The sequence below is a fragment of the Poecilia latipinna genome, unplaced genomic scaffold, assembly GCF_001443285.1.
Source record: "Poecilia latipinna isolate Pla-1442-1.1 unplaced genomic scaffold, P_latipinna-1.0 Scaffold652, whole genome shotgun sequence".
NCBI lineage: Eukaryota > Metazoa > Chordata > Actinopteri > Cyprinodontiformes > Poeciliidae > Poecilia > Poecilia latipinna.
Window position 1 is genome coordinate 35358 of NW_015113268.1, and position 24190 is coordinate 59547.

General features: G+C 39.6%; 1 protein-coding gene across 3 annotated transcripts in view; it reads left to right on the forward strand.

Moving 5' to 3' along the window:
• lrp4 (low density lipoprotein receptor-related protein 4) overlaps positions 1-24190 on the forward strand; it is a 63102-nt gene that overhangs the window by 22807 nt on the left and 16105 nt on the right. For all 3 annotated transcript variants that reach the window (XM_015043855.1, XM_015043856.1, XM_015043857.1), the window contains exons 3-14: positions 4614-4727; positions 4817-4933; positions 6390-6518; positions 10393-10512; positions 10629-10754; positions 11397-11522; positions 12404-12538; positions 13860-13985; positions 14369-14599; positions 15654-15810; positions 16342-16559; positions 23203-23379. In XM_015043855.1, the coding sequence (XP_014899341.1) occupies positions 4614-4727; positions 4817-4933; positions 6390-6518; positions 10393-10512; positions 10629-10754; positions 11397-11522; positions 12404-12538; positions 13860-13985; positions 14369-14599; positions 15654-15810; positions 16342-16559; positions 23203-23379 (1776 nt within the window). The remainder of the gene's footprint in view (positions 1-4613; positions 4728-4816; positions 4934-6389; positions 6519-10392; positions 10513-10628; positions 10755-11396; positions 11523-12403; positions 12539-13859; positions 13986-14368; positions 14600-15653; positions 15811-16341; positions 16560-23202; positions 23380-24190) is intronic.

The following is a 24190-nucleotide window of genomic DNA, read 5'->3' on the forward strand; positions in this document are numbered from 1 at the left end:
AAAATTTTATGGATGGTTAAAATTTGGAGAAAATTTAAAAAAAAAATTTTGAAAAAATTTTTTTTTTTTTTTTTTTTTTTTTTTTTTTTTTTTTGACCCACATCATGAACTTTATTCATGCCAAAATGAATAAGGAACAGTTGATGTACAAAACTAGAGAGTAGAATCACAAGTGCACAAGTCTATGTGTTAATTCTGAGTTTGTTCTTTTAAATGTTCAAATCTCAGTAGTTTCAGTTGCCCATAACTCTCCCTATTAGATCACTTTTTATTCAACTGCTTTTAACCCGTCTTTGCTTTTCTTTGAGCTAATGCTGAATTCAGGACTATGTGCAATGGGAGTTAACTGGCAGCGGCTGCCCGAGGCTCCTGTCTACAAGCTCAGAGCAATTTGTCTTACTTACTTACGACAACGTGGAATTTGAGAAGATCACAAAATCTTAAATAAGGAGGTGGCTTTTCAGAGCTGAAGCCATTAGGTCAGTTGTGACTGCTGTGGCTGTAACCCAAGAGCCTGCTGGTGGGTGCCGCTGGAAGAAGCCATTAAACAAAATAATGAAGCGTTTTGTGTTTGATTTACTCTGGAGTGACATGGTGACATTTTGACCTGATAAAGAGCACTTAACAAACACTCAGAGATCATCAGTGTCATTAGGATTTATTCTCTGGTTACCAAAAAAAACCTGAAATGAAGCAGCATAATGTTTGCATTTATGTTTTACTTTGACCTGTGTTTGATCCGTTTCAGAGCCAGTCATTTATGTTTAACCTGAAAATTGCACAAATTGATTTACTTTGTCATCTTTTGTCAGAATGGAAGGGGGGATTAACTTGTCTTTAATTAAAAAGTGGCTCCAGCCATTAAGAGTAAAAATGAAACCTCTTATACAATCCAGCAGACACAGCTGTCACTCTGAGTGTTTTCTGCAATACTTCTTGTTTTTCTACGGCAGGTACAGGCTACCTCTTTGTCCTCTGAAAGCTGTTTCTTATCCATCATCCAGCGATATCTCCTCCACTCCTGACCCACATACTGTATCTGCCGCCAGACACTGAATCACTTCCTGATGGGGGGTCTGTCTGCTCCTGGCAAAGCTGGCTATGAATTTTTCATCCTCATGCCCAGTAAATTCCCCCCTTATTTTGCTCTCCCCTCTCCACAACGAATCGGCTTTATTTCATTATTTAGAGACGGGGAGACAATCCTCCACGCTTGGCTGGAGATAAAGCAGTTTTCAAGATTCCAGACAAAAACCTGCGTCTGAGGTGTGTTGTTTCTGTGTTGAGGTGTGTGTTCCTACGTGAGATATTCTGGATTCATAAAGTCTGAAAAGACAATTCACTAAGGAAAAAACAAAACAAAAACACTATTTCATGGCATACACACACACACTTTGGGGGGCCTTGTAACGACTCCCAGTGGCCTTTGCCCTTTGACGTTTGGCTGCTGTGTGAGTGATGAGCGTCTCCAGGGTTTGTTGACCTTTGACCTCTCTCTGTTTACCTCATGGACGGAGGAGAGGGATGATGGAAAAGACAGAAGAAGGAGCAAATCAATTGTTGTCTTGCATCCTGAATAATAGATCAAATGAGAGCATTTGTCAATTGTGTCGAGGAAATTAAATTTTCATTTGGACCCACCCAAAGCTGTCTGTGCTTTGAAATGTATTTATTTTTAATAAAGGACAGGGCTTGGTGTCGGCCAGGTTTAATGTAAAGCTCAAATCAAGAAAGAGTAATTTCTTGCAGAATGTTTACTTGACGTTCATGACTATTAGCTGCAAAGAAATCCTGAAAATGTCTGAACCCACTGTAGCTTTGATACTAAATATTGATACTACTACCTGTTTTTATTATGTGTAAATGGCTCACAATATATTTAGCATTTGATTTTCAATAAAAGTGCCAGAGTAGCTAAAGGATTTTAATAGAAAGCAAACAAAAAAAAAATTATGGCATACTTTGTAAGATCCACAAAGTATATAATTGCATCTGCCTTTTCTTTCCTCTGCCTTGAACATGAATTTCTCTCCATCATCTTGCAGAACCTTTGCTTAAAATAACTGAAACGGATTTACAAAAAATAGTCTATCATGTAAAACAAAAACAGAATCTCCAATGTCGTGTAACATCTGTCACATGTAATAAATAATACAAGTTATTTCAAACATCTTTTGCGATCCTGAAACAATCGTATTTATCTAGGGGAATGTTTCACTGCTTCTCTTCTTCTCCATATGCCATTTTAACTCGCTTTGATTTTTAAGGCAAGACAGCACACACCAGCTGCAAAGTTGTATTTTTTAACAATTTCATTTTTTGATAATTTGCAACCAGAATTCAACAATAAGTCCCAGGAATTACATAGCTAAAAATAAATACCTTAAGTTGCATAAAGTGATCACACAATACTAAAAAGATGCAATATTAGAGTAACCTGATAGTGAAGTATATAAGGTTATTCAGTTGCTATGTTGACCTGACTTTGTTTGACAAAATATGTTTAAGTTAAAGTTTATTACACATTTTCTACCAAAGTCCCACAAAATTATAAAAATGAAGTGTAACTTAAACAAATGAAGCTCAAATAAAAAAAGACAAAATAAAAGCCTAGAATTTCTATACTAAACTAAAACTAAAAGCTTTTTTCACCTGCCTTTTAACTGTAACTAAATATGAGTCTTTTCTTTTTGTAAATAAAATAATTTAAGATAACAAACATATTGCACATTGTGATATTTGTTACTTATGTTGCTTGGTTGTGATTAAACCATTGTACAAACGTGCAGAAATAATCCACAGTATATAATGCCGATTTATGTTTTCGCATCCACCTGAATAATGTGCAGTTGCGCCACTGCTGCTAGCACAATGTTGTGTTACACCAGAGGATAAAATGAAACATGGAACAGGATTACAGTAGAACTTTCTCCTCCCAGTTTGTTCCTCCAATCTTTTGGCATCCTGCTGGTTTTGCCTCTTTGACTCTGCGTCAGTCTGTCTCTTATGCACACACAGTAGTGTTAAATAAAAGATTATCTTCTGGTTGCCATCCATCACTGGTTTTCCTTGATCAACCTGTTAACTTGGCTACCGTCGTGCCCACAGCTGGGGGTCGCCATTGATTGTGGCAGCAGTGATTTTAGAAACTTAATCAGTGGCAAGAAGATTAGCAGTGGAAATCACTAATGTAATAATTCCTTCCTAAATGTTTCAACTTAACCTATTACCTGGAAAATGTCTTCCTCACATTTAGCATGATTGATCAAGAGAAGAAAACAAACGGTCAGAGTTTCTGTTAATTGGTCATTCATTCAAAGTGGCTTGAAATTGAAGCAAGCTCAGAAATTCATCATTGAGTACAGGACTTTTGATAATTGTACTGATACACTGAGCTCATGGCCCCTTTTTCGAACACCCCTGAACGCAACATGAGTCATAAAACACGCCCTCATCGGTATTCTGTCACTAGAAAATTGTGCTCACTTTGTGTTTAGTTGCTGTACTTGTTAGTTGAGGGTCGTAGATCAGTCGACTGATCTGCCCTTGCAAATGCAGTTTTACTGGAGGGAGTGTGTTTTACCCTTCGGTGGCAAAAAACTGAGTTCAGGAATCCCCCCAATCAAAGACATGCACTTCACTGATTAATGAATGCCCTGAGGTTATTGCTTAATAAGCTCCTCGGGGTTTTTGGCAGTAATGTGACGCCATAGGTTAGACTATTTAATGTATAGAGCATGGTAGGCATTGTGCTTTGTTGCATTTCCCATTTTGCTCCATTGTTAGATCTTAAATCATCATCTATAGGTTATCCAAGAGAAGAGTAATTCATATTGTAAATTATCAGATTTTAAAATTAGATCCGTTTACCTTGTGCACAAAAACACACATCACAGATTCCTCACTGTTTCGTATAGGGATCAGGGGGAGAAATGAAGCCAGAATGGAAAAATCAAACCAAATGAAAAGGATAAAACAGAGCAACTTTGATATAGCTTGAATGGTGACGACTTCCACAGATGAAGAGGGTTGTGATGTTCTGACGCATCTGTTGTCTGTTCAGAAGCGACCCTTTGGTTTGTTTTCCTTTTTAGGGCAAGTAACACTGCTCATCTGACACTATAATCTAATTATCCTTTAGTAAACTTCTTCCTTTTACAGAACACTTTTGTCTTTCCATTATCACCATTTTTCTTGCTTGGTGTGCAATTAGATTAGTCTGTTCAAAATGATCTATATCTCAGTTTTTTCAGCTTTTTAAATATTGAATTCAGTTTTTCCATACCACATTTGTCAATAATCAGGAATTCTTCTTTATCAGTAATATTTTAAAGGTCAGTGACTGTGAAGATAACCCATTTATTCTTCTTTTCAAACCATTTGAGATTAGCTTTCATTGAAAGTCTTTCTGGCTGAGGTCAAACCACAGTGTACTCTGTGTTGGATCAGCTAACTGCCCTCCTTTGGAGCCCCAGATCAGTTTTGGGGGACAAAATGTATCTTCTCTGCTTTCCTCTGAATCGTACAAAAGAGGCAGAGGTTTTAGCTATTTGTCAGCAGAACACTGTATCTGTATTTTTATTATTTTTAAACTGTTTCTTTCCTTCATGCAGCTCCCAGAGAATGCGAAGAGGATGAGTTCCAGTGCCAAAATGGCTACTGCATCCGCAGCCTGTGGCACTGTGACGGCGACAATGATTGTGGCGACAACAGTGACGAGCAGTGTGGTAAGTCCTCCGTGTTGGTGTGTTGTAAAGCAGGCAGAAATCAATTTGTGCAGCCTTCATCTGTAACACGCGTTTGTTTTTCATGTCAGATATGCGCAAATGTTCAGACAAAGAGTTCCGGTGCACAGATGGAAGTTGCATCGCTGAGCACTGGTACTGTGATGGAGACACGGACTGTAAGGACGGATCAGATGAGGAAAATTGCCGTAAGTAACAAAATTAATTATGAATAAATTATTTTGTAGATTTAACAGTGAGGAATAAACTTTCAACTAGAGACTGACGTGGTTGAAGGAAATCATAGAAACTGACATGAGCATGGGAGGTTTTCATGTATGAGATTCTGCACTAGTTTTATTTAGATAAGGTCTCGAGTTTTGGATAAAATCATCAAAATAACAATGTCTACTCCCACACTGATGAGAATCAGATTTATTTACTGATGTGATTAAAACATCAGTTGTTAAGCTTTTAGTCTTTTTACTGGAAACATGAAGACAACTAACAACTTTTTATTTTGGTATTATTGTAATAAAAACCAAATAATCCCTTTTAGAAGCCTTACCATAGCTGTCAGGAATTATATTGTCAATTTTGAACAAAACCTTTTCTTTTAACTAAGGATTCACTGCTGTGAAAATTTGGACTGATATTATCCACCCCCTACTTTCAACTGACTTTTCAAACTAGTCTTTTAAATTCTCTTCTTCCTTCTGCAAACTCTAAAAACTTAGGCAAATCTTGATCTGAACCTATGCAGATAAACTGGAGCATGCATTTGTATCCTGCAGGCTCAACCACTGTGGTGCACTTTTGATGCTAGCTCCCTTAAAGCTCTCCAGTGGATCACCAAACATGCAGAGACATACTGGCTCCCTTTTGATTCGGGATTCATAATAACACATTTCTTGGGACATAAAAATACTGCACAAATGCAATAAATTTTCACAGTTGGAAACCTTCAGCGGGGATTGATGTAATTTACAAATTTTGGGAGAATAAACTGGAATGTTTGGGAGTACTGTCGGAACACAAATCCAAGACTCTTGAGGAAGGGGATTTGAAAGATGCTGACAGGGTCCTGGAAGAGGCTGCAGCTTCAAAAGCTTGGGCTAAAATGCAGAAGCTTAGCTTTAAAAGTTTCAATAAGAATGATTTTTTGTATTTATATGTTGACTGGATTGGGTCTTGACAGCAATATTTTACTCAACAATATTGTTGAATGAAAAGCTGAATTGAAAAACCACGTGAAAGGGGAGCTGTGATTAATTAATTATGAAGATTCTAATTAATCAGATTAAATTGTTTCATTCCATCACTTAATTACTTCAAGTGTTCAGTCAATTATCCAGGAAATCCCATTATTCAATTGTAAAGTTGCCAGTTTCAAAAATCTAACTTTACAGGGAAATTTTCTGGGAAATGGCCGACCCTTTCAAAGCCTACAATAAGAGGCAGAGATTTTAGTTTTGTGATCCAGTACTAAAAACTTTATGCAATGGATAACAAAAAGTTTACGGGCCAATAGAGATGTACGATTCTCCTACATTTCATCTTCAGTTGCTAGCCGAATAGAGTCATAGCTTCAAAGAGTTGTAGACAGCCAACTGCTGCAGCGCCTTTCCCAGCATCTGTTTTACATGCTGTTTTGTGCCGCTGCAGCGTCAGATGTGATGACGGCCACCTGCAGCGTGGAGGAGTTCCAGTGTGCATATGGCCGCTGTATCCTGGATATCTACCACTGCGACGGAGATGACGACTGTGGAGACTGGTCAGACGAGTCGGACTGCTGTGAGTTCACCGGCACTGAGAGTCATAAACACGTCCAGCATTATATGGTTGGATTTTACTCATTTATAATGACTAATACGCAAGGCTAACTCTAGTTTTTCTCTTAATCTTTACTTTGTTGAGGGACGGAATGTAAATAGACCAGTAAAACAAGAGATTTGGTTTTAAATACATAATACTGCCATATTTGAGTCGGGTGTCTGAAATAATTCAACAAAATTTAACATTTGTGAATATCATAAATTAACTTGATCCAAATTATCCTGGACACTTGGTAACATCAGATGTCCAGAGGGCCTTTGACTGCTCTGGAGAAAACAGGGAGGATTTCACACTTCTTTTGATGGCTGCATAAGCGTTGTTCTACCACAGGGGGTGCACAGGTGGATTCAAGGGCCAATAGCAGCTACTTCAACACTTCTAGGTCCTCTTCAGGGTTTTATTGGGGTTTATTCAGGGCCCTCTTGGGCCCAGAATCAGCTTGACATACACTATTGTAATGTGCTGTGTGTGGTGGCCTTCTGCAAAATATCAGAGTAGGATGAAAGATCAGCAGTGCGTGTCCTGATGTGGTATTTTCCACAAACCTGGCCCTTGAGGCGCACCATCGTGCTTGTTTGATGTTTCTTTGCTCCAAAACACGTGATTAAAGGAACAGAATTACCTCAGCAGCTTCATCTGTGGTTCTGTAGAGGCCTGTCATTTAAAAATCCACTAAAATCAGATTTGCTAAAGGAAACTTCATAATAAACGTGTATTGAGACACCTAAATGATCTCTAGTTCAATGAATTGATCTCTAGTTTTCTGATCTATAAGTAAATAGTGATTTTGTTTTTTATAGTAAGACAGCGACGTTATTCTCTTCTTGCTTTAAGCTTCTGTTGTCTCCTATAGGTTGTTGATCTGATGTGATTATTTCCTGCTGCAGTGTGCCAGTTGCTCACAGTCCCGCTCTCAAATTAAAAAACAGCTACTGCCTCCGGGTGCTACATCTCTTTAATAAAGACGAAATGCAACATCCCATGTTATTTATTTATTTATGCACTGTTATTTCAATCAGCAGGAAGCCTGTTCCAAATGCAGTGATGGGACAAGAACAAGTTCCAAGGGACTCTTTGAAACCCCAAACTAATAACATCCCAATAACTCACAAAGGACCGTTTTAAGTGTTGTGCATAAATTGGCTCAGTGGCACTTATTTGGTTGCAATAATTATTAGCCTGCATTTGCATGAAGAGGCTGCTCTTAAGGGAAGGACCTTGAAGTTTGAGCTGCAGCGTAGCAGAGAGACAGAAAGACGACGACCTGCATTCGTTCAAAGTCCGTTCTTTAGTTGAGATTTCCAAGATCTGCTTTAAAACATCTGCCAACTGCTACTGCTTTTTTGCATGTTGACGCATGACTTCTCTTGACTTAAAAGTAAGAACACGTGTTTGCAATGCAGCTTGTGTTGTCAGCTAATAAAGCTTCTAAATTGTCAGTCATAGTCAGTTTATTCTCCTTCCTACAGAGAGAAAAAAATCCTCCTACAGAAATTTCAGCTGCTCTCTGTCCTTGATCTCCCATGTGTGATATGCTATGCTCCTCTTATTCACTCTGTTTCATGTTGCTCCACCTTATCTCATGCATACACACACTCAAACACAGGCGGTTCCGTGCCTTTGATGAGTTTATCTTCAGCATGATAACCACAGGTTCAAGGTTTCTCACTGCTATTTGATCACTCATCAGTAGAGGTACATAAATCAGCCAGAAATCCCTGGATCAGCTCAGGCTGTTGATCGGCAGGTCAAGCGTGTGAAAATCTCCACATGTGAATGGCCTAACTAAAGCCCAGAGTTCAATGCAACTAAAAATGTCAGCTTTCAAATGCTGCCAATCCAAACGGAGTGGGATGGAGAGGATCTGCAGAGACAAACTGGAGCTGATATCCCAAAAGAAATGGTAGAAACAAACAACGAAAATCAATGAAAAGTTATTTAACAAACAGAAAGCCATGGGTGTGAATACTGGATTAGCAATGTTTGACAGTAAAAAACAAAACAAAAGAAATGTCTTAGAAAAGATGTCCATTTGGGGTATCACATCTTTTAAAGACAGTTATGGAGCATTGTGTGAAGATCTTTTAGGAATCAGAAACGTCTGTAATGAAACATAATCCAGAAGAAAATTCTGAGGTTTACAGAAATGCAAAAGAAAAACAAACATTTCAAATTTTTTTATAACATTTCAGCATCCTGCTTGCAGATTGTAGGTCCTGACAATCGCTCTGACCTCTCTCTGCTAATTTGCTGCTGTCCTCCACTCTCAATCTGCTCACCATATTCATCCATGTGTGGGGAGCATGGGGGGGGGACTTCCAGTGAATTCTGTTTCATATTTTGTGGACACACTCCCCCTCTTTCACACACTGACACCCTCAGGAGGCATTCCTCAGAGGTATAAGACAGCCCATCCTCAGACAGCATTCCTTGGCATCCACTCTCCAGACACATGAAGGGTGCTTTGTTAGAGGAGAAGTCTCTCCCTCTTGCTCTCTTTCTCTCTCTCTCCTCTTCTTTTGGCTCATGTGAATCTTCACACACACACACACACACACACACACACACACACACACACACACACACACACATCGATATTCTCAAAAATACCCCAACTTGCATGCATCATTACCACATGGGGACAGCTTTTGGCTTCATCGCTGAGCACATGAACTTGGAATTGTTTGCGAGTTGTGTGTGTTTGTCTGTGAGGGAGAAAGTTGCGGATGGATCTCTGGGCGTCTGTGTGTTTCTCCTCGGCGTCCCACACTGATTCACTCACTTTTCCATCTCCGTCTCTGTCTGCTGGTTTCTCTGCGGGGAAAACCACCTGCTGTTTTGATCATCTTTCTCTTCTCCTGCCCAGCCGATAGGCGTGCACACAGAAGCTTCAAGCCCCACCTCAGTTCCCCCCCCCTCCTCCCCTTTTCCTCTACATTTCCTTGTTTGCCATTTCGTTCCCCTTCCATCGCGCTCTCCCTGACGCTTCGATGGGAGCTCACTCCTGCTGTCAGGAGGAAACATGTCAAAGGCGTATTCACACACACAAGCTCACACACGCTGAGGATGTAAGATGCTTATGTTTGATTCAGCTTTAATCTTTTCATCCACCTACATCCTTTTTGTGCTGCCATTTTGGGCTTCACTTTGATCTCATCGCATGTAGCGAGATGGAGAGAGATTTAAAGTTTGAACAGCCGGTATCAGCTTTCAGATAATCATGCAAACAGACAGATTAAACAGGAATAATTAATGATGGTGAGGAGGAAGTATTGCTGGTTTTAGAAATTACTTTTAAACTATGAAACTGAAGGAATAAATTCAGAGGCAGCATGAGGATAAGACGTCTCTACAAGTCCATTTTTAATGACCTAATAAAAGGAAACCTCATGGGAAGCCTTTCTAAATCATATGTATATAAATTATTTTAAGTTATGTACATATGATAATTAATTTGAATGAACCCCGTGACGTTTGGACCCTTTTAGATTTATCCATCCTAACAAGAAGAAAACACACAAACGAGCCCAACCATAATATAAAGCTCCTGAATTAGTAAAAGTTGTCCAAAGTTAAAAATTGTATTTTCATTCATTTTTTGAAAATCTTTGGTTAAGCCTCTGATTACTAATGGCCTCGGCAGTTTTACATTTGAAATCCTCTAATTCAACCATTCAACCAAAAAGTTTTTTTTATTAGGAATGAGATGGGCATCTCTGGAAATATAATGAAATATATTTATTGCTGATCAGATTGCATTTTCCACTGGTAGTTTGATAAACTTTTCTTTTTAGGACTTACTCTCAGAGCTAAACTCTCTGTATTTGTACAGCTTCCCATCAGCCCTGCAGATCAGTTGAATTCATGTGCAGTAGCGGCATGTGCATCAACTCCGGCTGGAGATGTGATGGCGAATACGACTGTGACGACCAGTCGGACGAAAAGAACTGCAGTAAGAATCCGCTGATCCTAAAGATCATCGATAAGATCTGTTAGAAATACTCTACAAATATATATATATATATATATATATATATATATATATTTTATTTATTTTTTTTCCTGTAGCTTCGTCAATGTGTACAGCTGACCAGTTCCGGTGTGGAACTGGACGTTGTGTGCGGTTGTCATGGCGATGTGATGGTGAGGACGACTGCACAGATCGGAGTGATGAAGAGGGGTGTGAGAAAACTGGTAAGACTTGTAGTTATCTTGTTTTTAGAGGTTAAATATAACCTTCACTTTAAAATGTAGTCATGACAACGGCTGTGAAGAGTTCTCCTTTACTGGGAAAAACCTTTTTTTTTTTTTTTTTTTGGATGAGAAATGCAGTTGTTTCTAGAAAACAGTCTTATTGTTTTGACTTCATGTTGATGTGAGATGAACACTATGTACCTCGAGACGCTCTTTGAACAATGTTCAAGTATTGTGAAAAAGCACAAAAAAACTTTCTCACTCTTAGAAACTGTTTTTATTAAATAAAAAAATAATAAAAAATCTTAGGAGAAAATTGTAAACCAGGACACCAGATCTGGTTTACTGTCCTGCAGCTTTTAGATGCATACCCAACACACCTGAAGGAAATGAATGGCCTCTGCAGGGCTAAATGACATCCTGATGGGGGAATCGGGCAATTATGGGATATTGGAGAACAGATGCGTTTGAAAAGTTCTCTTTCACTCTGTAATTGTGCCATGCTCTTTGAAATATTTACACTGTTCAGCCAATAACAAAATGAACTAAGTTCCCCGTATTTTAAATGAACTACAAACAATAGATGTCTACTAAAAACAGTGACTCGTGTCTTCTTGTCTGTATTTTCACACCTCCTTGCAGACAGTCCTCCATGTGCTCCTGATCAGTTCCAGTGTGGGAATGGCCGTTGCATTGGACAGAGAAAAGTGTGTAACGAGGTCAACGACTGCGGTGACGGGACAGATGAACACCCACACCACGACTGCAGTAAGTGTTTCAAGAAAATCAACACCTTTTATTGCAATTAGTCATAAATTCACCACATTAGGTTTAGTGCTTACTCCGTAATTGCTTAGTCACTTCATTTTACATAATGGTTTTCTGATGATCAGAGTTTCCTATGAAAATGTTTTCCTCTTAACCTGGAAAGTTTTCTCTCTGCCGTGTCTTTTATTCTGTTTTGAAACCTTTTTTTCTCAAATAAACGTAAGGCCCTGTCCACACCACATTAATGCCTCAACGACCTCCAACATTAGTACGCTTTTTTTCTTAATAGCTATATCACATCAAAATAGTAGAAGACTTTCGTCTGCTCTAGATGGTTTGCTCACATGGAATTTCCTTAAAGATATTGGAGATTACTGCAATGTATTTATTTTTAAAGGTTTAAGTGTTTGGTTAAGAGAAAGAAACACCATTTGGTTTTTTCTTAGCTATGAGCTGTCAAGCAACAATAGTTTTCTCACCACCTACCTGGAGCCTCTTCAAAACCATTCATGATCTGCCTGATTTTAGTCTTCCAAGCAGTCTGGAGTTGGCCTAAGACCAGAAGTCAGCCGATTATGTTGCAAATAGTTTTGCCACTGAAAAAACTCAGATCTTAAGAGGCTCAAGCAAAGGTGAGATTGAGACTCTCGTAATGAAAGAAAGGTCACGGTGTCAGCAGAGTCCTATATGTGGCTTCAGTAATGTTTAAATACATTTCTGAAGGAGCATGTTCTGTTTGTGTTGATAAAGTTTAGTAACCTCAAGCCTCACTCCTAAAAGTATTCCCAGGTCCAACATCAAATGTGCCAGATGCTTTTCACATTTTTGCTGAATCAGCAAGCTGTGTTTATGTCCTTGTAATCTTTCTGCACTTCCTGCAGGGCCGCGCTCCAGTGAGGGCAACTGTAACCAGAATAATGGAGGCTGCTTACAGAAGTGTCAGATGGTCAGAGGACTGGTCCAGTGCACCTGTCACAACGGATACCGACTGACCGACGACAACAAATCCTGCCAGGGTATTGCTGTCTGTCTGTGTGTGTGTGTGTGTGTGTGTGGGGGGCACTGGGGGCGTGGATTACAATGTGACAGAGTTTGCTGGTGAAAGTGAGTGAGCAAGGGTGTTAATATTTATGACAACTTGCCAAGTGTTGTCTTCACTGACTTCCTGGGGGTGACATCAAGCCAACATTAATCTGCATGAGGTGCCGCCGCTCTTACCTCCCACTTATGAAGTCTTCATTTATATCCTCCAGAGAGTCTTGGGAAAGTCCAGCACAACTGATAAGTAAATGGTAGAAAATGTCATTTTTCTTTTCCCAGAAACTGAATCAGAAGGAATATATAAAACACCATGCTGACTGGGCTTTGTTAGCTGTTTGTGCACCAGGCATTGTAACTGAATCTGATCTGGTTGAAAAATCAGTAGATGTATATTTAGAACCAAATTACTAAAATGAAAGATTTTATTGTGACTGAACTCAAAACCTTTGGCCAGTGTTGTCAAAATCCAGAGTACGGCATGTTTTAGATGTTTCGGTAGCTGCGTTTCCTTTGACCGTATAATAGAGCAATTCGACTTTTCAAAAATAAATTCCCTTAATTGAAACACAGACATTTTGGAAATCTCTTGTTTTTTGATCAAATGTTTTAGTGCCAAGATGATTTGCTTTTTTGGCTTTATTGAAATTGGTCTGTTTCACAAAACTGCAATGGAAGCACTTTTTGTGCATCACATGAGTCACATGATCAACAACCAGATGTTACCACTGGTGGAAAAGACGCAGAAGACAACAGCAGGAAGTAGTTGGAGGATGACAGTTTTTTAATGACTTATCATGTGAACAAACTTATTCATGTGTGACTTTAATTGTGTTTCTTTTTTAATGGAAACACTGCAATTGCAAAATGTTTTTTTTTTTTTCATCACAATTGTGCTCCAACAAACAGCAGATTGTTGAACTTTTTCACACATTTGGAATGGAAACGCAGCTACTGCTTCAATAAAACCTGAATGAAATTCAGTCAGCAGGAGCGTGTCATGCAATGGGAGATTCGCATCATGCAAGCGCAGTCCAGGAAATGTCCAGCAACTGTAAGATGTGGTCATATTAATCTGTCATTTTCTATCATGAAGTTTTCCAAAAGTAGGAACTTCTCCTGAAGTCAGAAGATTAGATGCTTGAAATAATTTAATTCAAATCTCCAGCTCAATTGTTCTAAGACTGTTAGATTATTTTGTTCCTTGAACTCCTTTCTGGCAATTTGTCTCTTCCATTTATTTTTAACCCTAAGGAAATTATTGCCACCATCAATATTTCCTTCTGTGGTTTTTTCCAGATGTGGATGAGTGTGCAGAAGAGGGTTACTGTAGCCAGGGCTGTACCAACACGGAGGGGAGTTTCCTGTGCCGCTGTGTCCACGGCTACGAGCTTCGGCCTGATAAGCGCAGCTGCAAAGCTCTGGGTAAAAAAAAAAAAAAAAAATCACTACTCTGCTTCTCTCCCCTGATACATCACCAGAGACTCCTCAAGGCTTGACCTCCAATAAAAGTTTGGTTGCACAGTGGTTCCACTTTTCTTAAGTTGTAACTTTATCCACTCAGCTGCTCCAGGGGCTCTGCCTCATTCTGGGGCTTCTGAGGAAGATTTAGCCGTGCTCCAGAGGCAGAGTGCAGGTCTACTGCAGCAAGCCATCAATCTGCTGCAGATCAGAGTTAAACCTGGGTCAGGAGCGCCTGCCAGGCAGCTGCCACAACTCATACCCTCAGCTCAGCTGAAATTATTGCCTGCTGTTATTAAAAGCATCCTAAGTGTTTTATTCTCTTTTGACTACAAACTTTTCTTTAGGTCCAGAGCCAGTGCTGTTGTTTGCAAACCGCATTGACATCCGACAAGTTTTGCCACACCGCTCAGAATACACCCTCCTGCTCAACAACCTGGAAAACGCCATCGCACTGGACTTCCATCACAGCCGAGAGCTCGTCTTCTGGTCGGACGTGACGCTTGACCGCATCATGAAGGCCAACCTCAACGGCTCCAACGTGGAGGAGGTCATCTCCACCGGTCTGGAGAGCCCAGGTGGGTGTGGCAGCTAATGGGTTCAGCTTAGGGACAGCAGCATCATTCATCATTTATCCAATTTATTCAACTCTGCTTCTCTCTGTCTGACGATACTCAGCCCTGCATCTTTCCTTCCATCCATCACCTGATTCATTTTGGAGCTGAGCCAAATAAACTTGAGCTTTTTCCTTTATTCTACATCACGCCTCATTATGATTCTTTAGTACAGTCACATTTCTTTCTATCGATCTCTGATGCCATCTTCTACTTCCCCCTTAGGAACTCAGCATTTTAAGAACATCTTTATCATATATGATTGCAATTTAAAATTAAGTTGCATTCACACCATAGGGATTAGACAGTCTGTTTCAACAAAGTCATATGTAGGGCTGGACAATAAATCAACAATAATATATATCATGATAGACCCGTGATCAATATGAATAAACGATACGCCTGATAGAGTATTCAGTAGACAGAATATTCAATGAACTCTGATACAGAACCACACAGCATTCTGGGAGATGTACACAGAGAAGAGGCTTTTGCTGCTCAACCTCTCATGGTGAGCTAAGCACGCACTCTTTGGTCACCTAGCAACTCACTCACTCTTTGGTTACCTAGCAACAACCTGTTGAATTACTTGCACAGCAGCAGTTTCAGTTTCGTGCCTCATAGCTGCTTACAAATAAGAAACAGAGTGAAGTGAAAACTGTCAAAGACAGGAAAGGTCACACGGCCAGTTTGGCAAATTTCAGATATTTAAAAGAAAAAAATAAACAATAAAGATCAACGGTTATCGATACCTATTGAAATGAAGAGCTTGTGTCATAAGTTTTTAAATCATATTGTCCAGTCCTCGTCATACTGATGCAGTGGGTAAAAATACGAATTCTATCTGCTCAGCTACCAAAAACATAAACTACATGCTCAATAAAAAAGAGGCCTGTAATTTTAATCTACAGTTTAGGTTTGTGTTTTATTCACAGGATATGTGGTTGCCAAGATATTTCCACAGAATCCAACTGAATCATTTGAATTAGGTAAAACAACTTGTTTTCCTCTGCTTTAGGGGGATTGGCTATAGACTGGATCCATGATAAGCTTTACTGGACAGACTCCGGGACGTCCCGCATTGAAGTGGCCAATCTGGACGGGACGCACCGAAAAGTGTTGCTGTGGCAGAATATGGAGAAGCCCAGAGCCATTGCGTTGCACCCCATCGAGGGGTACGAGTCGACACACACTTCATAATTCACCCCAGATGCTTTCACATCCACACACATTCATATATGCATATCCCCTCTGGACATGTCCCACTTGTAGCGCAGCAGCAGCAGAGCAGCGATTAAAGTTTGGCAGCACGGCATTACCCACAGGCGAGCATCTGTGTGGAACAAGTATTTCACAAAAGGAGCAGCAGCAGCTAACTGTGTCCTCCTGCCTGGTTTCATGTTGTGCGGTGGCAGGAGAAAGTTTCCTAAACGGCCCCAGTGAAATTTAAAAGTGGAAAACTCGGGCGGCATATTAGAGAGCTCATTAGCATGGGATAATTAACAAATGAGGGGGGGGAAAAGTTTCTGAGGTTACGCATAACAGATGAGTGACGATGAGGAGGACGTAAATGTTGGAGGCAAAGAAAACTTGTTTGGCAAATCAAGACATCTGCTGCGTCTGAAATCCTGACAACAATCTGTTGTATGCCAGCTTCAGCTGTACAAGCATGAAACTCACCACGAGTGTCCCATTTTCTCCTTCAGTAAGATTTACTGGACGGACTGGGGGAACACGCCACGCATCGAGTACGCCAACATGGACGGCTCGAACCGCCGGGTCATCGCAGACACACACCTGTTCTGGCCCAACGGCCTCACCATCGACTACGCCAGCCGCCGCATATACTGGGTGGACGCCAAGCATCACGTCATCGAGAGAGCGGACCTGGATGGACGCAACCGCAAGGCCGTCATCAGCCAAGGTAAACCGAGCCGGCGTTTGTTTTTTCAGGCGTCGGATGATGTAAGGACGAGTTCAGATCCAGAGTGAAAAGTAGAATACTGGCATTTATTTGTGAGACTGAAGGAGACGTTGAATGCTTTTTTTTTTTTTTTCTTCCACTTTGCTTGATGACAACATATTTTTATGGCTGACTAGACCTGATTCATAAAACCCCCTGAAATATTACAGAACAGGTTGTGTGCAGTTTCTATGATCTGAAGATGGTGACACACTTGGTAAAGATATATAAAATAAATTAATGTTTTATTTCAGTAGTAAAGTAGAAAAAAAGGGAATAAACATTTGTTTTTTGTACATTTTACACAGTGGGGGAAAAAAATCCCCTCTTAAAACAAGGTCTTACAAAATCACCAGAACCACAATTATTGGCACATTTAGCATTTTTAAAAAATGAATCCAAGTTTCTAGAATCTTCCAAGTTGTAATTCTTTTCTTCCTTTCTGCTTCCTTGAGGTGTAAATGTGATGCGACTGATTCTCCGAGCCGCTCTTCAAAATGGGAAAGAAAAGAGAACCTCTCGTTCAAGAAAGGCAGACATATTTATCTTCATGAGTTGAGAATAGTTTCTCATCAAAACATTACCTAATATTAAGTTTTGAACTACTAAGAAGTCAAAAAAAAAAGAATACATTATAAAAACCAAAACTACTTCCTGTAAAACCTGCTCTGTTGTTCTTCAGCAGAGAACGATATTATTTTTCTCATTTCTCCATTTCAAACATAAAGAATGATTCTGCTGTTACAAATGAATGAATGTTCAGTAGAAACACATCTATAAATACTTATTGACACACTTTGAGCTGAAGGTGTGATTACATGAAGTTATGCCAAAGTTGTGACCATACTTCAGTTCATAACTCGATTCTGGATTCATGGTTCAGCATGGTTGAAGGAAAAAAAAAAAAAAAAAACAATATGCGAAAGAAATCTTTTACACTATTTTAAATATAGTCAAATAGAAAGTTAATTTACAGCAACATGCAATTTGTGCAGTTATAAAACTGTTTCTAAATTGTATCCGTTTCAGTCAATTTGTGCTTAAATTCATTCAAAATAAAAGTAATACAGGAACAGAGATCATGTTACGGTCTTTTTGTAGAAACCGTTCCCTGTTTTCTTTGGAAAGATTTACCTTTACACTCCACATTCTTTTAGTTTTTTTTTTTTTTTCCAAGAATCTGAAAAGAGATATATTTTTATTTATTATAAATCTGATTACAAGGTAGAAAAGAGGTCAGGCCAGAGTTTCAGGTTCTCCCTCAATTCTCATAAATAATCTCACTCCAATGCAAAGAAGCACACATACACACATTCACAGATGGTGAAGCACGGCTGCACTTCTCCATGTGGAGTTAATTAGTGCCGTTTTTCCCTTAAAGAGCATGCATGTGTCCACCAGTGATATGCACAGGCACAAAAAGTATAAATAAGAACAAAGAGCAAAGTGCATGCCTCTGTTCATGTTGCTGCTCCCTGCTGAGAAATGTGCTGATGTACATCAAAGTACAGATCGGGTTTTTAGAAAGCCACTCACTCTCACACACACACACACACACGCCACACACACGCCACACACAGACACACACTTGAGCCAGAATTGAAGAAAACAGACATGTTTGTTTCTCAGGTTTTTATGATAGTAATGGTGGTTCCCCGGTGCGTTTGTGTTCAGTGTTTCTCGGCTGGCAAAGAGGCAGCCAGACAGAACACTCTGATCACAGTAGGTTGTCAGTGAAACCATTGAATTCAACAGCGATGCTGGAACTGGGAGTAATGGCACCGAACTGGACAGCCACTCTTCTTTTCAAGAGAAATGCACAAAAAAACAGCTTTTAGGTGGAGATCAGATTGGATTTGTCACTTTCTGATCCTGTTTCGTTTTATAAATCTTGGAACTGCGGACCGTCGACGCCATGAAACAATCGGAGATTAATGCAGTTTTAATCAGATCCGAATCACATTCTGGACTGTACTGTTGCGGTGGTTGGACATTGTGTCCCCAGAACACAGTGGCAGTCCAGCGGTGGGACCTGCTCAAAGTTAGGGGAGGTATTCTACGTAAGCAGCTCAATTTTTGGACTTCACAGTGGAAACACACAAAATAAAACACAGCCTAGGTAGAAGAGATGGTTCCAGTGAAAAGACAGTCAGGAATCCATAGTTGACACACATTATATTGCAATATTTCTTTGGTACTATTGTGGTAACAACAAAAATGAGTAAAAAGCTATTTATTATTTCTTTTTCAGGGCTGTAGGTCCATGGTGCAGCATTCACAGAACCACAAACATGAATATTGTTCTTGAAAAACATTCCCACTTGAAATGAGCTCCTTCTGGACGCCCTTTACTTTCAGAAATGTGATTTATATCCCTAACCTGCACACAATGACTGCATTTAAGCATATTTTTGAACTGACTGACTTTTATTGTGGCTCTTTTGGAACAAATAGTGGAGAAAATAACAAAAATAATATTTCTGAATTCTATCAGTTTTGTTTTTTATTTAATATCAGTAATAAAATATGTCAAGACAACATTAAATCAACATTTTTACACCGAAATGATACAATAAGTACATATACCTAAGACATAACTTTATATCTGTTCTACATTGGGGAACTTGAATAACTCGGATACATAAATTGACCAATCAAGTGGTCAGAACTCAATTTAATCATCTGTACTTTGAGTGGAGAAATGTCACAGTTGTCTTTCCAACTTTGCAAACTCTTACTGGCAAAATGTGACTAATTTAAAGTGCAATTTGTGTTAGTAAATACAAATAGCAAATTTACAAATTTGTCCTCTCTGAAACAAAATCCATTAGTGGAGCTCCAGAAGCGTTTTTGGGAGACTCGCATGTTGGAACAAGAAAATAACTATCTTGGGTTTTATCAGGAGGAACTCATCCAACAAACAAACTTGTCTTTAATAGTGATACAGCCCTGTGTAGACACATTTTACAAATCTGTCATGAAACCCGTCCACGCAACATGCGAATGGATCAATTTGTGAGTTATACTCTACAAAGAAATTTGAAGTGTGGGCATTAACTTGTGTCTGCCAGAATGGCCTCTGAGCTTTGGAGTGTTTTTCTGATGAAGTGGAAAGATGGTAGAAGCCCATCAGTGATGATCAGGGTGTTAAACAGTGGGAAGAAAGAGGACAGGGGTAATGTTTGATGTGGGTGTGTATGCAGGGCATCATTCCTGTGAGCTCTTCTTAATGATGTGTGCTCTGAGGATAAAAGGCTGTAATTGGCCCTGTCCTTCCTCCACAGCTTGTGTTTGCTCAGACAACACACAGGACAAATGGGACGTTTTCCTTTTTTGTGTGTGTGCGTGTGCGCAAGAGGGTGTGTTACACTCTGAGCTGCTGTGCCCAGGAATGTTAACGAGCACTCATCCCCCTGCACCTATAGATGTGCATGTGGGTTTGCGTGTGTGTTTGTGTGTGAGGGAGCTGGCTGGATGTGGGCCAGCCCCCTGTGGTGTGTGTCACGGATGGTGGCGCTATCCGGCCTGCACACCTGTTCAGCTGGAGGTGGTGGGACAGGAAGGACAGTCTGGTTGTCTCTGCAAGTTTGTGAGAGTGTTTATTAATTAATTTAGTTATTTTTGTGCATTGTCGTGATCATACAGTAGCTCTGCCAGAGACCAAATACGTCCAGCTGTGGTTTCACAAAACTGTCTCCTGCACAACAAGCGGCTGACTGATGTAGATTTAGGGAAATATTCATGACTTCTAAATGTTTTCCCTCAAATGTATACTTCTATGTCATTTATTTATTATTTTGTGAATGCACAATACCTGAACAGTTCTTAGTATTTAATTCAGGATTAATGCATGCACATAGCATAAGCTTAAGATGTAACCTAAGGCTGTCGGTGTCTAAAACTTAACTATAAAAACCTAAAGGAACTATGGCAGAACAGAAGAATAACTCCTTCCTTAATTATTTTCCAGCTTTTCTTTTCTCTAAATCTCTAGAAAATAAAAGCATCTTTTATAAACATACCCTAGTTTTTCACTGTAATATTTTAGAAAATCCATTCCAAAAACACTTTTTGTGCATGCATGCTGTTAATAATTTGCAGACCCCCCTTTGTGCCAATAACAACACACTTTGTCTTTTCACAAGATTTCACTAAGTTTCCGCATGAGAGGAATATTTCACCATTGCTTTGAATGCAGTTTTGCTCACCTCATGTTTTTTTATAAGATTCATACCTAAGGACTTGGAGGGCTGAGGAATGGTTAATTTTGTTAAGAATGATGTAGTGTTTTCAGTTTTCTGGTGCAAGTCTCCAGATTGTAATTTACAAAAGGCTTCTTATAAAAGGCTTCTTATAAAAGGCTTTTTATCAAGGTTCTTTGGGGCTTTGAATGAGTCACAGGCCCACAGCATCATGGATCTACCACCTTATTTAACGTGAGGTTCCAGTGGTAGATAAGGAACTACTCACGTTTTTGTTTGTGAAGTTTGGACAGAAAAAATTCCTAACATGACAGCTCTGACTCCCACTGGTCAGCTGGTGGACATCAAATGGTTCTGGACATGTGGTCACCCAACATGCCTTGGATACCACAGTTCCAATCCTGGGACAAAAAACATATTTTTATATATTGTCATTTTGAAGAGGGAGTCAAGATTATTATACCACATTTATACTATAGAGAAACATGTCATGGATACCAAAGTTTTGCAACACTCAAAAATGTATATAAATTAAAAAATACTATTCACACGTTTGCCAGTAATGTGTGAAAACCTACTGCAGATGTCACGACTCTGCTTTTGTTACATTTTCGGTGCCATTTTTGCTTCTTCATCTCCCATTTTGTAAGTAAAATGAGGCTAAAACCAAGACATAATTTGTTATGATACATTGGGGAATACGAGCAGAGCAGCAGGCGGTGGATCTCTCTCCTATCAAAATTCCTTTTGATTAAGCTACTTCACATCAGAGGAAATTCATCTCAAAGCGAAATGAAATCCACAAATGAAAAATTCAACAAAGATGACTCCAGCCCTTTTCTACCATCTTTCTGTCCAGCTGGAGGCGACGCTGTGTTGCTGATGAGCTCTTGAAACAAAGTACGACAGATTTTGTTGAGGCGTTTGAGGACAGGAATGTGCCACATGTAGGTTAAAGGTGACATATCTGTGAAGACTTGCTGGAGCGTTTGATGCCCCTGTCCGCCTGCAGCTGCTCCTCCAGCTGTCCCAGAAAAGCAGGGTGTGAAGAGGATGAGGAAGAAGGTGACCGTGTCGAAACCAGGCGCCATCATTGATGTCGATGACTTGGTGCAAATGTTGTCTCCTTTATGCTGCGATAAGATCAGAAAATACACACGTTTTTATCAGAATCGCTTCAGACATGCACCTGGATCTGTTTGAGGAGGCTGGGGGGCATTTTTAATTATAAAGACTGTAAAAAGTTTGAGACCTCAGAAGCAAAAGTAATTTGTATTAATTTGTAGCTAAATTATGTACATTCATCTGTATTGTTGGGTAAATCAGTTTGTACCTTGCAAAGCATGCCAACTGAAACAATGAAACTGTTGTTTTGCTGAGTTTACACTCGAGTACACGCAGTCACTCTGGTTCTTGTTGCTCATTATCATTCCAGTCTTCCTCCTACTTTGGCCATTTAGCAATTGACATTTATGTTGTGTCGTAAAACACTGTCATTAAACTAGCCGTGGTGTTTTGAAAAGCTAAGCACCAGCATGCCCGCCTCAATCACCGCAGCCGCTCTGTGAAGCAGAAATCACTTTTTCCATCCATTCAGCAATCCCATCCAACTGCTTTTTCAGCTACAGTTTTGCAGAAGGATTAGGATGAAGGAGAAAAAATACATTCAAACTGAACCAGCAATGGCACAAGAGTCCTCCTCAGTAGTTGACGCGTTGTCTGGGATACTTCCCTCCTCTGGTCCGTGTCTCGCTCAGACATTTGTGTAATTAGAAAAAGTGACTGCAAGGATCTTCAATTTTGAATTTTTCAAGGCCTCCGAGACAAATATTGCAGCCTGCAAAAAGCCTTGGAAACCCAAATAAAATATATGCATGTCTTGAAGGCTGTGGTGAAAATCTGGAATTTATTACTGTTGAGATTAAGATCTTCCATCAAAATTTGCACTGGCAGACTTAGAAACGAACTGGCCATTATTTGTCTTATTGTGTTCAGTTTAAGGGTTGTCTTTGATCTTGCAGTCAGATTTTGGACAGAGAAGTCAGATTATGCAATGCCCTTGGTTTTTGGATTGATTGGCCACAACAAAACCAGCTATTGGCTAGATGAGAGGCTAAGTAATTGAAAGCAGTTTTATATACAGACAGCATGACATCAGTCAGAACCACGGCACTGAATAGGGAAGTATTTTCATAGATAGAGCCAATTGTAGCATCATTCCGTTTGTTGTGTTCTAAGCCAACACAAGTCATTATTTTTGCTCATTAAGAAAGTATGAAATTTGATGTCGGATCTTTTCGCACATTTATGAGTAACTTTTCACAAAAAAATGTAGAAAAATTAGCTTTGATGGTTGTTGCTTCGTTTACTAGCATTTTTTCACCTAATCTTTCTCTGTTTAGGCCTTCCGCATCCCTTTGCCATCACAGTTTTTGAGGACAGTTTGTACTGGACTGACTGGCACACCAAGAGCATCAACAGTGCCAACAAATTCACAGGCAAAAACCAGGAGGTTATCCGCAATAAGCTCCACTTTCCCATGGACATCCACACCCTTCACCCGCAAAGGCAGCCTGCAGGTCAGTACACAACTTGAGCAGAAGAATATTTGCATGACTTTCTTCTAACAGGTGGCATAGTGAAATACATGGAGGTGAAATCAGTTAATGAAGGTGGTGTTAGCCATTGATAAAACCTGTTCAGCTTAAAGATGATGGACAGTTTGTGATTTGCATAGTTGCAATCTGAAATGGCAGTTCTGAAATGGTAAACAATAAGAAATTGCAAAAACATCCAATTTATTATTATTTTTTAGGCCGTCTGTTATGTTCTACAATCCATTGAGGTCAAGTTTTATATATTTGTTAGCTTACAAATTTGCAATATGAACAATCTGTAGCTTTGTAACAACCTACAGCTTGAAGAGAAGTCAGATTTATTAATGAGACTCAAAACTAGGACCCCCTCGCTGCTGGTTTTAAGGTACAGATCACCAGTGGCAACCTGCCAATGGCTAGTTAAATTAGCTTCCATATTAACAATTGAGAAATATATTAAACATGTTAGAAATGCAAAGAAGGGCACAAAGAAGCCAAAAGCATAAGTAGAAGGAAACTCTAAGCTGAATTTGAATTCCTGAAGATGTATGATTGTTTATCTGCTGAAAAGCAACAAGTCAACAATGGTGTCATGTGAGAGCACTAGGTTAGAGACCTAACACCCCACACCCACAGATTTAAAATCTCTGTGGCTTTTTTCCACAAGTATCACGATCAGCCTTTGCAGAATTTGCTCCAATTCTGACTAGCATTGTTACTCTATTTGGTTTCTCTATGCAGTGAATTTGCAAGTCTGACTTTACTGCACATATCTGTGTTTTAATAGTAAAGG